General features: G+C 43.3%; 1 protein-coding gene across 1 annotated transcript in view; it reads left to right on the top strand.

Annotated features, from left to right (window-relative positions):
* Window positions 1–1,417: 1,417 nt before the first annotated feature.
* The window catches only part of trim37 (tripartite motif containing 37), a 138,978-nt gene continuing 123,266 nt past the window's right edge, over window positions 1,418–17,129 (top strand). The window contains exons 1-5 of the mRNA XM_083653605.1: window positions 1,418–1,498; window positions 4,803–4,882; window positions 8,240–8,341; window positions 12,048–12,088; window positions 15,640–15,756. Of these exons, the coding sequence (XP_083509731.1) occupies window positions 4,862–4,882; window positions 8,240–8,341; window positions 12,048–12,088; window positions 15,640–15,756 (281 nt within the window). The 5' untranslated portion in view covers window positions 1,418–1,498; window positions 4,803–4,861. The remainder of the gene's footprint in view (window positions 1,499–4,802; window positions 4,883–8,239; window positions 8,342–12,047; window positions 12,089–15,639; window positions 15,757–17,129) is intronic.

Raw genomic sequence — 17,129 nt, 5'->3', positions numbered from 1 at the left:
TCAGGGGCAGGAGACGGGGATAAGTATAAGCCTTTTTTTTACAGTGTTGATCAGTGGGCCAGGAAGTTGAGGTTACATCAGGTAAGGGTTGCGGAGCACACTCGCTGGCTGTCAGTGCCATTTTGGCTAGTTCCAGACCGGGATATTGAATTTAGTTTCTTGATGGAGAAAGACAAGGGCGAGATTGTGGGAAAAATAGAGAAATTCCTTTCAGCCTCAGGGTCTCTGGAGGTTTATACTGATGGCTCTGTGGATCCAGAGAGTGGGAAGGCAGGATTTGGGTGGTGTGTGCCTCAGTTGGGGATCGGTAAGGGACAGAGGATCTCTGACGGCAGCTCTGTATTTGTAACAGAATTACTTGCCATTCTCTGGGCATTGTGGTGGGTGGAGGAAGTGGGATCAAGCCAGGTGATTATATGTTCTGACTCGGCTGCTGCATTAATGGCTGTGAGTGCAGGTAGGTCTAGAGCTCGGCCTGATCTCATTCATGAGATATTATTCATTTTATATAGGATTGAGAAGGCAGGCTGTTCAGTGGAGTTTTGCTGGGTTCCGGGGCATGTTGGGATTGAGGGAAATTAGACAGCTGATTCCCAAAGGAGAGCCTGAAAAAGGAAGAAGTTATAAGTATTTCAATGGGAAGAGTTGAGCTCAGAGAGAAGATCAAGAAAGGAGTTGAAGATGAGTGGCAGGCTGAGTGGGAAAAGGGGACCAAGGGGAGGCACTATTTTTCTCTGCAGCCTCAGGTCAAAATTAACTTGGCCGGCTATGGGTCTAGGAGCGATAGGGTCAAGATATGTAGATTGAGGCTTGGCCATTGTGGATTGAACAGTACCTTAATCATTGTGGGAAAACATCCAGATGGGCGGTGTGAGTGTGAAGAGCCTGAAACTGTCAAGCATGTTTTCCTAGAATGTAAAAGGTATAGGAAAGAAAGGGAAATCTTTTATAAGAGGTTAACAGTATTAGGAGTTTCTTCTTTCTCTATAAAATATTTCTTTGGCCTGAAGAATAAGAACCACCAGTTGATCACAGAGGCAGTGCTGACATTTCAGCATGAATCAGAGTTGTACCAGAGGATATAATGTTTATTTTTATTTATTTATTTATGCGTAGTTAATTTTTTCTCAATTGTGGGCGTAGTTGAAGTATAGAACTGAGGAGGGCAGTAATACGCCATGTAGCGTTTACACTGCCGGAAATAAGAAAGAAGAAGAAGAAGAACATTGTATATGCCAACCGCCGTAAAAACCAAACAGAAGAAGAAGAAGGCGCTCGACACAGCTGTAGCTCATACTGTAGTTGTAACGTTAGCTAGCTGGTGGTGTTTGGTCCATAGATATCTATGGGTATTATACACGCTTTGGTCCTTTAGCCTAGCGTAAGCTAGCCCCTGCACGCCTGCTGTGTGTATTTATTTGGGTAGACAATGTAGGTTGCGCTGTTCTCCAGTCGTTTGTTCATAAGGCCTGACTGACACAGCCGAGTCTTTGGGAAGGTAAGTTGACTGAAGTGTTCTGCTAACACCAGGATGCTAGCTAACCTATTAGCTTTAATTTCGACAAACACATCTAACGCTCATCTACTACGGTTTGGTAGCTAACTCGACTGCTTTTCCTGAGTGGCTCCAGGCTAACTTAGCGGTCAGGCCCTAGCTATATGTTGTCATGTCGCAAGGCACTGACTACACATCATAAATTGTAGCCCCAAAGTGACCGTATACTGTACTCCGTGTATATATTATTATAATACACTCGTGCAGTATTTAGGGTCACATAGCGTTCCCATAGGCAATAGGGGGGAACGGCTGTTCAAAACGCTTGCGCTATCCGATTGTAGATCCGAAGATATGATGGTCCTCCTAAGGAACTGGAAGCTAGTAATTTAGCCGGGGTGGTTAAAATGATACTGCTGCGTGAAACAACAGTTTAAAAGCAGTCTTTTCACAGCCTGTGCCGTATTTAGGAGAGGAGAAGCTTCCTAGTGCCGACAGGAACCTTGGGAGTTTGAGTATTTCATGACATGTTTTGCTTCCCAGGTGCGCTGGTTTTGATGATTTCATCACTGACTGAGCCGCCGTCTCCGTGTGACTGCATGTGTTTTGCTCGCCGCATGCAAGCGGTGCACCATGATGGTGAGATCAAACACACCCTGCTGTAAATTCAGCACAGGCTGTGGAAAGACTGCTTTTAAACGGTTGTTTCACGCAGCAGTATCATTTTGACCTCCCGGCTAAATGACTGGCTTCCTGTAGGAGGACTATCATATCTTCGGATCTGCCATCGGACGTCGGAGACGGGTAGGAGAGCGTTTTGAACAGCCGTTCCCCCCTATTGCCTATGGGAATGCTATGTGATCCTAAATACTGCACGAGTGTATATAATATATATACACGAAGTACAGTATAGGGTCACTTTATGGCTACATAAATTGTGGCAAAGAAATCGGTATGTGTTCACTACACTGCAGATGTTATAGCTACCTCATGTTGTGTGTAGATCAGCAATCAATTAGTCTGATGTCTGCCTTCAAGGCAGGCATGCGGGAACCTATCTCCCACAAGGGGGGCGGCCTTGTGCCAGCATGCTGCGTGAAGTAGGTTGGCACTTGTATTGCACATTGTCTTAAAACTTGCATGGAATAGCCTAATATTACAGCACAATGGCTCTAAATAAATCTTGGTCAGCATAATTGTAACTAACAAACACAAACTGTAGGCCTATTAGCTATCATGCTTTATTCCATCTATCACAAACAGCCGGTTTGGAAAGAAAACATTCCCACTGAATCCCACACATTATGCATTAGCACTGAAAGGGACAAAACGGTAGGCTAAACACATGGCTATTCACTTTTCCACTTTTCTCCTTTAGCGGACATTTCAAACTGTCATTTTATAGAAAACCACACAGTTAAGTTCACATTTAGAACGCATTTGAAGAGAGAAGAGAACCCCGACAGTTGATATGAACCACAAACTATAGATTTTATTATTTATTATTTATTTAACTCGGTCTCTTCAGTCAGCGGATTTACATTCTTAGTGTATCTTACTCCAGTTTCAAGTCTCTCTCTCTCTCTCACACACTCTCTCTCGCCGCTTTCACACCGGCCTTGAAAGCCGGAAAATGTGATCCGCGCCTCTGATGTGAAAGTTGTGAAAGCGGGTTGGGGGTAATTGTTACGCCTTTCGTTCCGCCAGTGGACCTAGTCACAGCGCTGGGTTACCCTGCAACCCGCCTCCACCTGAAAGCGTAGGAGCGGCAAGCCGGAACGGTGCGAATGGTCAGCTCATTCATAAAAAAAATGCAGGGGAAAATCACCTCATGCAGCAAGAAAGGCATAAGTGAAAGTAAAAAAAGGCAGCCAGGAGGAATGCTCCGTGCCTAGTAAGTAGGTTAGGCTTTATGCTCAAATGATGTTGACATTAGTAGGTAAAATTAACGGATAATAATAAGCTTCAGAGGACTATAGATGTCTGTGGCGAGTTGGTCTGAGGATATTCCCTCTGGAAACCAGCTCCAGAACTGCAATCTGTCTAGCTAGCCAGTTGTGCATTCCCTTACAAAAACTACTAACGTTATAGTAGTCATGCGCATTTATAGCCTATACCATTCCCCCGACGAACGTTATGCAGACTGCAGCTGTTTGATATGCGGGCGTCGTCTTTCAGCACGGACGCTAATTAGGCTACTTCATGGGAATAATTTGCTTTACAAAAAACTGGAACCAAAAGATAAGAATTAGCCTTGTACCTAATAGGCTACATGATGGTGCATCTGTGATCCATAAAGTCGATCAGATGAATATTGAAAGCCTTGTTACCATGCTGCATGTGGACAACACTTTCGTGTTTGATCAGTTTGATCCTTAACGACCGCAGCTGCATGTCGAATGAATTCGTTCATCATACAGTAGCCTAGGCTACACTAACCTATGAAAATATTCATTTGGGCTAGGAGGAGCTGGGTGGAAATGCCTCCGCTCGCCTTTCAATCCGGGAGCGGTGGCTGTCACCTGAAAGCACACCCCAAGACGGGAATGTGGCGGTGCTGCTTGACTGTGTGAAAGCAATTTCTGTGGCAAGGCTGCCGGCTTTGCGGGCCTTCTGAACTGCAATTTTGCACGATCTGTATGTGAAAGTGGCTATCTCACACACACTCTCTCATACATTTGATTCAAAGCTTTGTTGCGCTGTCCTCGGTGCTGAAGCAAACACTACACACAAATAAAGTGGCTTTGGCAGTGACGCTGTCCGTGGTGCTGAAATTGATAGTCTGTAGTCGTCAACTTTAGAGCTGTTAGAATAGCGCAGCGGCAGACGGGAGATCACGGGAGTTTCGCCAAGTGAAAATGCAGGGCTGGGGGGGCTGCGTCAGGAAGGTGCAGGGGCTGAGGCCGCCACCAGGGGGGGCTGCAGCCCCTACAGCTCCCCACTTCCACTTCATTGCTTCAAGGATCTTTAAATGAACTACAGTTTGTAAATAAAATGTATGTGAACGGCATTTGTTGGCTTTGACGTAACGTTATCCTCCACCACCTCCTAGTTTAAATGACTTGGGCAGCAGCTGCAGTAAAGCTGATGCTTCCATTGTAGTTGGAAGTTCAGGTCATAACAGTGAAAAAGCCAGGTTCATGTATTAAAAGCGCAAGTACCAGGGCTATAATTTTTCTTTACCCTTGAAGAGCTTTATGAATTAACTTCTAGTGATTTTCTGTTGTTGTTGTTGTTGTTGTTGTTGTTGTTGGTATTGTGGGCCACAGTGAGAACCTTTAACACATACTTTTTTTTCTCTTTTCAGTCCACAAGTGAAGACTTCTTTTGATTTCCCCTAATATCAAGGAAGCCGAACTGGGTGAAATGGATGAGCAAAGTGTTGAGGTATGTAGACCATGCATCTGATAATTCCTTTATCATCTCTTCCTACTTCCTACTACAAATGTCAAGACAAATTAAAAGCTGAGTGTGGGTGAGTTTATAATGCTTCAGCTATTGAGAAAAGTTAGGCTGGGTAATGGAGCTTGATAGAGCTCTGTAGGCAGTGTATGAGACTTTTCAGTTGAGTCACACATTTCCTGTCAACAATGCATACTGCCATCATGGAAGTCCATTGAAGAATTGGGTGTATATAGTATATCCTAACAACCAGGCCAAAAGAGAACTCAGGGGTCAGACTGGTTTGGGCCCAAAATGCCACTCTATGCTTTGCTTAGTTTGAAAACGATATCAATCAGACCTTTTCTGTCTAAAACCAGACTATAAAAAATACATTGATGATTTTTGTAGTGATTGTAGATTATCCTACTATTAGGGGGTTGGGTGTGTGTGTGGCAGTTTTCACCCACTTCTGTGGGTTAAGAGCCTACCCGTTAACCAGTTCCATTGACTTTTTGAATAGAGGGTATAAACAGCCTACAGGTGGGGGTTGAATCACCTAAAACTCACTATGAGGGTTTGCAAGCACAGTGTTTAAATGTCTTTAAAGTATGGAAAAGCCCATAAAACAGCTGAACACAGGAGTAGCATTAGAAGGGGAGATGAGAGAAATTCTGAACATTGCTGCAGGTCAGGGCACCATGTCAGCAGTGTTTCCCCTAGAACATTTTTCAGGCCTGGAGGGATTTCGAAATGTACACCGACCGCAATGGTGGAGGCCCTCGCTGCCGACGCAAAAATTTTAGCTAACCTGTTCACATCTATGTTTGCAATGGCATCCCAATCATACTAACAGTTGTATTATGGGATGTGCGTTTCCCAGGCAACGACACACGTTGACACGTTTTGGAACAGTGCCGCACAGTGATGCACCTAAAAGCAAAATGCTTATTGTTTTGAATGATGTGGCATCTTCTATTACTGTCGGGCGAATCAATGAATGAATGAATCGCTCGCGCTTGTTGCCGACGCTCGTATGATGAGGAGATGAATCAAAATGCTTCCCACAAATAAAGCCAAATGGGAGTCGAGAGCGAGTGTAGGAGAGCTGACGCAGGTGTCAGGTGTGGAGTGGGAGAGATTAAGGTGTGGAGCCTATTGCTGGAGATTCAAGTTGTGTGCTGTCTGCACTGATACTGTTGCAGTTATTACTTTTAGCTGCGTTGTTTTTTCATCATGGCAATGTCCAGAAGATATTGGTTCATGAGTGTCTGCAAATGCAGATAGATGGGCTACAGTAGGAGCGTGCATGTTGTCTGTTTCAATAACCAAAGCGTCCTTACCGAGAATGATGTGCCTGTTGAATGTCGACCAATTAAATATTGTTGCTCCAAAATCGGCCTTAACAACACTGGAATAAAGATCGACTATTATAGAGGCTATAAAGAATAGACTATAGAGAAATAAATGGATTCTTTAAACAATTATTTTATAACGCCCTTTGTTTAATAGTGGCTGGTAAATATTCGATATGGCCGGAATTCTGGAATATTACCGGCTGCATTTTCCGTCTGAAAAAATGCCTAGCGGAATCCCTGATGTATATGTGACAAAAATGCGATCTATTTTTTTGGCCAGTAAAAAAATATGCCTGGCGGGTGGATTTTTTCCATCTACCGTCACGTGGCCGGTGAGTCAAAAAGTTAATTTCGGGCCCTGACAATGGACTTGAAATGAAACAGAATCAAGATGTGCTTTAACTGTAGACTTCCAGCCAACTCATTGGCCGATTGGATGATTATGTTAGTTTGTCCAATTACGTTTGGTCCCTTAACACATTGAGTGCCAGCGACGCCATATGGCGTCAAGAGAAATTTACCGTAGGCTGCCAGCGACGCCAAATGGCGTCAATAACTCCAAATTCATATTTTGACGGGGGAATGTCGATCTAAGCCTCTTACATCGCCTCTTACAATATGGGAGCTATTGAATGTGTCTAACCTATTTTACAGAACCCTTAGGTGGCGACAGTGCCCTCCTGATTAGACAAAGGCCAGGAGAAAAGATAGAAGAAGTCATGAGGAAACGGAAATCGCCATTGATATGCTTGAAGCATAACGTCGTTAGCTGTGCCTGTGAACAGCAGTCATCTGCTGCCACAATTGAGCCCCATCCGTGTCCGCTGCGATAGTCCATCCATATGATTTAGTTGCCGACATGGCGACACCAGCGTCTTTATGAAAAGTTAGATTATTCTCAGCTGGGAGCCGAGGACACGCTGTAAAAAAGCGGGGGGTGCAGGCAGCGGACTTTTCAGTGCAGATCAAACAGAGCAAACCGCAGCAGAGCAGAGACACTCGACTCCTCCCACCACGGAGGAGGAGGAGGAGGGGGGTGGGGCACGCAGGGCACTAACAGCATACAACCATTGACAGTACACACACACGCAGGCAGCAGCAGGCTCGATGTTTGTTCAACTCAAAGCATAATTCATTCTGTCGCCTTTCGAACATAAAGATGTGATTATCTCAGAAACTAATTTCAGCATGCTCTTTTCGGTCGAAAACACTCTTTTTCAGAGGGGTGTATTTCCAAAATGGAACGGTTTATAAACACAGTTTTTTTAAAAAATGAAACAGAAGGGTTCAAAGTTTAATTGAGGCTATTGGTTGTCCATATAAGAGGAACACAAAAAATGACATGGCTATATTAAAATGCATTGCGGCCTATGTGGCACAGTACAGCACCTTTTGCCCAAGGGCCGTGGCACTCAAAGTGTTAAAATGTAATTTTGGTCCCTTAAAATGTAATGTAATTCCTACACCGTTCACCTGATTTGGATGTAAATACCCTCAAATTAAAGCTGGAAGTCTGCAGTTATCTTGATTGAGTACTTTCAAGTCCATTGTGGTGGTGTACAGAGCCAACATGATGAAGATTGTCCCATGTCCAAATATATACAGTATGGACCTAACTGTAGTATGTCAACATTATCTGTCAATGCTTATAGTATGTCAACATTTATCTAACACTTCATCGGTGAGTTAGAGCAAAATTGTTCCGCACAACTTGCATAACTGCAATTCCATACAGTAGGCTTTAAAGATTTCCCAATAGCACCCATCTCATGTCTTGTCCTCATGTTTACTGCAGTACGTTTTGACCACATGCATTGTGCCAAGTATTGGCGTGCTTGGCAGGTGGTAATTTCAGTGTGAAATAGTGTTGCCAGCTTTTGTTTCTATATTCTGGTAGCTGAATTAGTCTTGAATCCAATTGCAGGTAGCATTTCTAAGCTAACAGACTTAAATTAAGCTAAGCCTTCAAATGGAATCAATCTCATTGTTGTCTGTCCCCCTCCAGAGTATTGCAGAGGTGTTTCGCTGCTTCATCTGCATGGAGAAGCTGAGAGATGCTCGCCTCTGTCCACACTGCTCCAAACTCTGCTGTTTCAGTTGCATACGAGTAAGCCCATTTACGCCATCTATACTGTCTCTACTAGGTGACTAGAGATCTTAACATTACCACTCTGAAAATTCTAGTGTTAGTCACAAAATGTGTGACATATGCTCTAACTTTTATTCTTTTTAGAGTTAGTCCAGGTCAGAGGTTGGCAACCCGCGGCTCTGGAGCCCCAGTGGCTCCCTGTGGCTTTGGGGATTTATTTTTATTTTTTTATTTGAATGTATCATTCTTGTAGGCCTAAAGTGCTTCTTTCATCCACCAATTGTAAAAATGTGTAGCCTATGCACAGAATTACAAAATATAGGCTACGGTATATATTTTACTCCACTTCACAATTCAGTTTTGTGTGTTGGGTAATAACATCCACCGATAAAAATTACAAAACATGTAGTTGTCTTTTATTGTAGTTTATAAATACAACAAAACGTGATATTATTGTAATATTACAATGTAATGGATATATGGTTAAAATACTAAAATAATCGTAAATAGCCCACTGCAGATAGTCATGTCAGAACTGTGCATCTTGGTGCTCTCCAAGGTGCTGATCCTCTCATTTGCACTTGGGTTCTCACTGCATTCTGTTTAATGAATGCTCATTTAGGCCTATTAGTACCGTAATTAGGGGTGGGGGAAAAAATCGATTCACCTAAGTATCGCGATTTTTAATGTCACGATTTTTTTAATCGATCTTTTATTCCAGAATCGTTAATCGCAAGAAAAAGATTTTTTTTTTTTTTGGGTGCTTGCAGTCAGGCCACTCACTGAACAGCAGGCCAGGCGCCGCCTACTGGTTTACTAGTGGTTTTATTACTTTATTAGTTAGTCTGAAGTAATAATTACACTTCAGGGTTAAAGTGGGTGCATCTCATTGTAAAATTGGACTTCAAACGGCCCAAATCTGGCTTCAAACGGCCCAAACTGGGCTTCAAACGGCCCAAATTTCACGCGCGTTGGCCCATATCGGCCTGGCCTGCTTGGTATCTAATGCCCGGCCTGAATTATGATCCCAGTCCGCCCCTGTTTTTAACTATATCGCCCAGCCCTACTCATGATATATAATATACAGTCTCTAGTGTATGATTAAACTTTTCCCATGTTCTAATCTAGTGTAAAAAAGCAAACAAACTGAAAAAATAAAAGAAAAAATAAACAAAAATCGCAATAAATCGTAATATCGAATCGCAATAATCGTAGAATTGCAATACTTAAAGGAGAACTTACCTCCAAAACACTTTTTTTCAGCTTTTAACCAATATATATGACTTTGGGGGTGATGTGTGAAGAATTCTGGTCAGAATTTCCACATTTGACACCAAACTGTTGCCATTTTACCATTTGTATCATTTTTCAGCAGCATATCTGGCATAAGCGCCCTCTAAGGGTCAAAGACTGTTTTTTTTTTTTTTCTCAAATGAATGGGAGATTAGGAACACACTGACGTCACAGTGTTCCCAAAGACTATGGGATTTCAAGATAATTACTCCCCTACCCCCCCTGTACCCTTTCAGCTCCTCAGAACTCCAAGCTTATTCTTATTGAAGTTTGCTCTTAAAATACTGAACCAAACGTCGTCAAAGTTGGCACATGTCTTAATTATAGTTAGTTTCCCGCTGAATGTGTCACTACTTTATTAATATCTTACCTGGATAAGCTCGAATGATGATGTTTATATTATCAGTCCGAGTTGGAAGCACTGTCTCCAGCCCAGCCAGGCGGGAGCGGGCGGGAGAGAGTCGTACTGTAACCTCATGCACTAGCACCAAGCTCCGGGCGCGCGCGCAGCAGCAGCAGCAGCAGCAGCAGCAGCAGCAGCAGCAGCAGCAGCAACAGCAGCAGCAGCAGCAGCAGCTCTGTGCTCAGAGCACAGAGAGCACAGGATTTCCGCGGCTATCAGTCCGACTTGGAAGCACTTTCTCTCGGCCAGTCTGCTCTCTCATGCACCCGCGGGGGCGCGCGGCAGCAGCACACAGCAGCAGTGAGAGGCGGGGGCTTTCAGTCAGCAGAGCAGAGCAACTGGCTCTGTCTGTGTGTGTGTGCTCCGAGGAGAAGAGCTCTGTCCTGCTCTGCGCCCTGAGAGGAAAAATCATAGGTGCTGTAACTTTCAACAAGAATCACGAAAAGCCCCAAAACGCAAATTAAAAACGGATTTCATTGCGCGGTTTATCGCTAGTTGTACGAGGGAATGACGTGGAGAAATCTCGCATTCTGTTACCCCAGAGCGAGAGGTTTGTCCTATTGTGGGTGTGCTGCTGTTAACGAGCCCATGTCACTTTGCTCCCGTAACGTAGTTTGAGTAGTTTCCATAGAGATACATGCAGAAAAATAATTAAATTTCTAGTTCGCCACTAAATTACCAAATTGATATAACTTAAAACCATTTTCAGATTTTCTGTTTCCATACAGACCAACAGCGTTGGCTAGTTGTTGATATTTATAGAGATATTGCCCCTCTCAAATAAATTATTTTTGAGGCAGTAGGCAAACTGTAATGGCGTCGATTTCCGAAAAAGAATCTCGACTTGAGCACAGCCAAAGAGTCCAGTATAGACAAGAGCATATGTCATTTCTTGGTTTTTTCCATAGGTATTTTCAAATCACTGTTCTAATACATATCTAGGGGGTAAGTCCTCCTTTAAGAATCGCAATATAAATCGAATCGGCACCCAAGAATCGTGATAGTATCGAATCGGGAGATAAGTGAATCGCCACAGCCCTATTAGTAATGATGATGGGCTAATTTAGACTCAATAGGCTGTGTTGCCTTCGTTGTAAGGCTCAAATATGTTTAGCTGCTCCAGACAGAACGAGATCAGCCGCTTTTTGTGTTGCCAGTAGGTAGCACTACGACTATCCATAAGTCCAAATTGCATGAAATGCGGCACCACACTCCATCGGGTTCTAAGCAGCGCACTTCCCAAGTTCGAAGTCAATCGGACGAACGTTTCTCGAGATAAACTGCTTTTGGTGTTGCCAGTAGGTGCGACTGTGCCGAATTGCATGGAATTCTGCACTGCTCTCTATCAGGTTCCCAGCAGCGCACTCCCCAGCTGTGAAGTCGATCGGACAAACAGCTCTCGACCGCTTTTTGTGTTGCCAGTAGATGGCGCTGTGACGATGTGAACTGATATTATTGCTATGTGGGTGATGTTTGCCCATAGTGAAGATAGCATGGAGCAGATGGAAGACAGCTTAGCTGGAACTGTACAACACCTCATTACGAAATCATAAAGATTTCTTCACTCAACTTCCAATAACTGTCAAACTAAATGAATGTCTGAATCAGAATCACTTTTATTACCACAATATGCACGATTACATACGAGGAATTTGTCTTAGTGTAAGTATGCAGCGTAGCGGTCATATCAATGTTCAGAGATAAAAGGAAAATAGGAAAATATCTAAAAGACAAAATCACAACAGTGCAAGTGCAGTCCAATATATACAATATATACACGAATGGGAGGAGTGTTAAGTAGACATTAAATGAATGTCTGCAAAACTGTTTACAGTTTTCCGATACGTGTGAGATTATGTGCAAAATAATTGAGCATTGAAAATCGGCGCTGTGTTCCTTTAAGTAAAGAGACTATGTATTTTGAATCCTTACTGTTGGGGCTGCCGTATTTCAGTGAAACAGTTAGTGCATGTTGATTTGTTTTGTACAAATTCTGCCATCTTTTAAGTGCATCCTCTCATTTGACAGCGGTGGCTAACAGAGCAGAGAGCCCAGTGCCCACACTGTAGGTAAGTCCCCCCAGTATTACAACTCCACCAAGGCTAACACACATTTGAGATTAAGGACAGAGATATATGCGCATGCTGTCGCGTATCCTGCATGCGTTTGGAGCGTTAATTCTGACCGACACAGGATATCCACGCAAACGCATAGCAACAAGTATATCTCCGCCTTAAGGCGTAAACCATATCTTGAGTTTCTCAAGGTACTTGATTAATTGCTGATAATGATTCATTAATCTTAGTGTAATGCACACAGTAGCAGCATCTCTTTGTTTTTAGTGATTTTTCCTAGTTACTCATTGCGCGGCCTGCGAGCATTTTGTGGCTCGAGAAGCTTTCATTTGCGGCTCGCAGCCACTTTCACCAGGCCGTTATTGAAAGTAAGAATTTGTTCTTAATTAACTTGCCTGATTAAATAAAGGTTGATGATGATGATGGTGATGATTTCATTCACCGTGGAATATTGCATCATCTTGCCCACCTGGCGACTTTATTAAAATGTTCAAGCAACTGATTAAAGCCATCCTCTCGCCTCAAGTAAGTGACTGACATTGGCCATTGTCAGTGGGCACACTGCTTTGTCATCATTGAAATAGATCACAAGATTGTGAACTTTATGCAGCTTTTATGGCGCGATACTGCCAGTCACGTCTGCCTTCCCTTTGAAAAACACAGCTCCAATCCACTTCGGCCAAGTTGTAAATAGATTGACAGATTCGCACTTCCCTCTCTCTTTTAGTAAGGTAGACAATGAGCTACAACCTCATTTTCACCTAAACGTCCTCCAAGCTGGACCAAGAACATTGTTCTCGATGTGCTTAGGGACCATCTACAAAGTGCAACACAGACTACTACACAAATAATCCATAACTTCAGTGCAGCTTCACCAAAATCACATCACACATCAATGGCCTCCTGCTGCTTATACTACAGCACTAACTTTGGAACAATATTATTTTGGTGAATTTTTATTGGGAATATTAATCGGTAACTTCATCTCATACAATGTACCGGTAGTGTCACCAAAATCACCGCACACATCAATTACCTCCTGCTGGTTATACTACAGCACTAACTTTGGAAAAATATTATTTTGCATAATTTCAGTGAATTTGTATTGGAAAAATTAATCAAGAACGTTATTCTCATACAATGTAGTGTCACCAAAATCACCTCGCACATCAATGGCCTCCTGCTGGTTATACTACAGCATTACATTTGTAAACAGATTATTTTGCATTACTTTTTTCTTTGCTGATCCAAAACCCCCCCCCCCCACACACACACAGATTATGCTTAAATATTGGGGGGGGGGTGTCCTTTATCTCACCCTGTTAGATCTTTGCTTTCATAATGAGACACTATACAAGAAGTACCACCAATTGAATGGAATAGCAATTGCCACCATTTACCCTCACTCCATCCATGCCGGTACCCCATCTAGCCACATCCCAGGTAAACCTGCCCCCGCGGTTGCTACATGACGCACGTGGTCCTGGGCAGAATTTGTCCTTGTTTATGTAGTCTGTTTGTTTTGACTCTAATTTGGTAAACAATAAAACAGATTTCATAGGGCCCTAGATCAAATTGGTAGGCAGATGTGCTTGGTTGAGGTGGCTTGCCGCTTTTGGTGTTTTGCGGGAAAAGTGGCTCTCCTATTGACTTTGTCCTGCCAGTGCGGCTCTCATGGCAAAAATAGTGAGGATCATTCTAGTCGATCCATTAATCATCCTGATTACTCGGCCGACCGATTCATTGTTCTATCTCTACTAACGTTTCATCTGTCCTCCCACTGCAGTGCCTTGTCCAGTCGCGTGCCTTTATGTCAATGACTTGGCACAGCACAGCCCATCATTATGTGTCTCTGTCAGAGACACTATGGCCCTCTTATCATCAAATGAACTTATGGCCCAATCCCACCGCAGCTAGTAGCGCGGTCCCGCTCCGCTCGACTCGACTTTTGGTCTCATCCCACCGGTATAAACCGGCCCAGCTCGCTTTGATTTGGGGCTGAGTCGTGCTACTTTTAGTACCTGCCTCGTCGGGGTTCTATTCTGCGAACCCGGGTTCATACGGTGACGTGAAAACATTGTAGACGACTGATTGGTCAGGCAGAATCGTGTTTACTCTCTATCCTACTGACTGTCAATGCAGCGCTGCATACCAGTTTACTTACCTACTCTTCTCTTCTATTATGCTCTTCCATCAGTCTTTTGTTTTGCTGCCTTCGCCTCTGGTGAAATAAAATCGGCGCGGTGGTTTCAATTGTCCAAAAGTCCGCTGCTCTGAAGCGCTTGTGTAGTTAGTGCTGCGTCGGCTCCGCTAGGCCGCAGGCGCTTGGTGAAGCCGCGGTTTTGCCTGGTGAGAGGCCGCGGGGGTAGAGGCTTCACTCTAGCGCAAACCCCGTCCCTCGTGCCCGCCCCTTTAGCAGCGCTTGTGAGTTTTGACTAACAACAAAGTGATATCCATTCTCCTGGTCGATTGTCACTTTTGCCCATGTACACTGTAACACCCGCCCAACATGCTGTGATGCTATGAGCTGGCTGCTCAGGCCAGGATCAAGGACTGTGATCATGCCAGCACTGCTCTCTCTCTCTCTCTCTCTCTCTCTCACACACACACACACACACACACTGTAGGTCATTTAGAGGCACCAGTATTTCATAAACAGTTTAAAAGTTCTGTGTATGGATTTAATTGTAACGTTATGTTATAGCATATTTCGGGACATGGGTGGAGGGCAGATATGCGGTCGCTTGGACGACCAGGTGTGGGCGGGGGCAGATGAAAGGCGGTCGAAGCAGAACGTCCATCGGGTTGAAGCAAGTAGAGCCGAGTGGTGACGGGCTGTGCAGGGCTGTAAAATGTGGTGGAATTGAGCCAATAGAAACCAGCACAGATCTGGGAGCAGAAATCATCGTCCGTCAGGGTTCATGTGTGATTTATGAAACGGGCGCATCTCGCCAATCGCAGCATAAGCGAGTGAGTGATGAGCGACTGTTGACAAATGCGGTGGCTGAAATCAGTCATTAAATATCACCCCTAAATATTCTTGGTTCAGTGACCTCGGCTCCAGATTTCACGACATGGCGAGGTGAAATACATCCAAAAGAGAGACTTCTCTGACCTCGAAATAGAAAATAACATCGCAAGTCCAGTTGAACCAATGACTTTTATTCTGCAGCCTGAAAAGTGGCGTTAAATGAATTCTGAAAAATGCAGTAATGTTACTATAAAAATAAATGGTCAACAGTGTTTCTGTGTGTATATATATATATATATATATATATATATATATATATATATATATATATACACACACACACACACACACACACACACACACACACACACACACACACACAAATTAATTAATTGCATTCACCTTGCATCCCAAATTGCATTCAACATCCCAGGTGTAAACTAGTATAATACAGTAATAGGATATTCTAACAAATGTTAGTATTTTTTTATTCTGTCCTGATAAGTTTGTTTAGTTGTAGCGACTGTGTGAGCCTGTGAGGACTGGGCATCTTATGTGTGTGTGTTTGTTGTAGGGCTCCCCTGCAGCTGAGGGAGCTGGTGAACTGTCGCTGGGCAGAGGAGGTGACCCAGCAGCTGGACACTCTGCAGCTCTGCAGCCTGTCCAAGCACGAGGACAATGACAAAGACAAGTGAGCAGTGACACCCCTCTCCTCCTTGTAATGATCCCCCTAGTCCTCTTTCTTTAGAGTACTGCAGGGATGATGTATTTTTGTAGGCCAACCCAGAAGTCAGAGTGTACTTCCGGGTTCCCTCCTCTCAAAGTCAATGGGATTTTTGTGTGTGGATTTTGGTTAAATGCCTGAAATAAGTTGTGTGTGGTTAACAAAAGTTTATGAAACAGCTGACTTTGTGGTCAGCAAGATAATCTTCACAAATCAGGACCATGTTTATGAACATCAGTAGTATATCAGAAAACTGTAAACGGTTTTGAAGTCTGTCATTTAATTTGACAGTTATTGAGTGTTAAAGTGTGGACCAGTGACATCACTGGTCCACACTAACTCAAATTAATAACTCATTAACTCAAATCAACTCTCAATAACTGTCAAACTATTCATCATTCATCTAGTTTGACAGTTATTGAGAGTTGATTTGAGTTAATGAGTTATTAATTTGAGTTAGTGTGGACCAGTGATGTCACTGGTCCACACTTTAACACTCAATAACTGTCAAATTAAATGACAGACTTCAAAACAGCTTACAGTTTTCTGATATACTACTGATGTTCTAATGATACAAAGCTGGTTGAAAATGGGCAGAGTGTTCCTTTAAAAAACAGGACATACAGTAACGCATTGGAGAAAATAAACAGATCAATGATCCAATTTAAAGTTGCTCACGTCTTCACTATTCCAAGCATAAGTTACAAAAGTTCTTCCCTTCTATCTCACCACTGTGTGACAGGCCTTCTGGTTCTGCCCTTCACTAAAGGGATTCTGGGAAAGAATATTGGTACTTTTACTTTACTTTACTTTATTGGCATTTAGCAGACGCTTTTATCCAAAGCGACGTACAGAAATTATGTACAGTACAGCAATAAAAAACTGATAGAAAAACAGTACAAACCAGCAACAAACAGACAGCATAAACAATAATAATAAACAGCAATAATAATATGAATAGACAGCAATAATAAATTAATTAAATGATTCATGCTATAGTCAGGTGAGACAAATTGTCAAGTCCAATAATCCATTGTTTAAAAACAAAGAAAAGGTGGTGCCTGAGGAAAGTCAGTCAGGGGGGAGTCAGATGGGATATAAAAAGATGTGTTTTTAGTTTTTTGCGGAAAGAGGGTAGTGTTTCTGTGGTTCTGATTGCGGGGGGGAGTTCGTTCCACCATTTTGGTGCGAGGTGTGTAAACAGTCGTGAAGTGCAGCGATATGGTCCATGGAGCGGCGGAGGGGCGAGACGGCCTGCACTGGTGGAGGGGCGGAGGTAACGGTGGGGGGTTTGGAATTTGATCATGGATTGTAGGTATGGAGGAGCTGTAGAGTGAACT

Source organism: Poromitra crassiceps (genome assembly GCF_964638095.1).
Source record: "Poromitra crassiceps genome assembly, chromosome: 1".
NCBI classification, from domain to species: domain Eukaryota; kingdom Metazoa; phylum Chordata; class Actinopteri; order Beryciformes; family Melamphaidae; genus Poromitra; species Poromitra crassiceps.
This window is presented reverse-complemented; position numbering and strand designations above follow the sequence as displayed.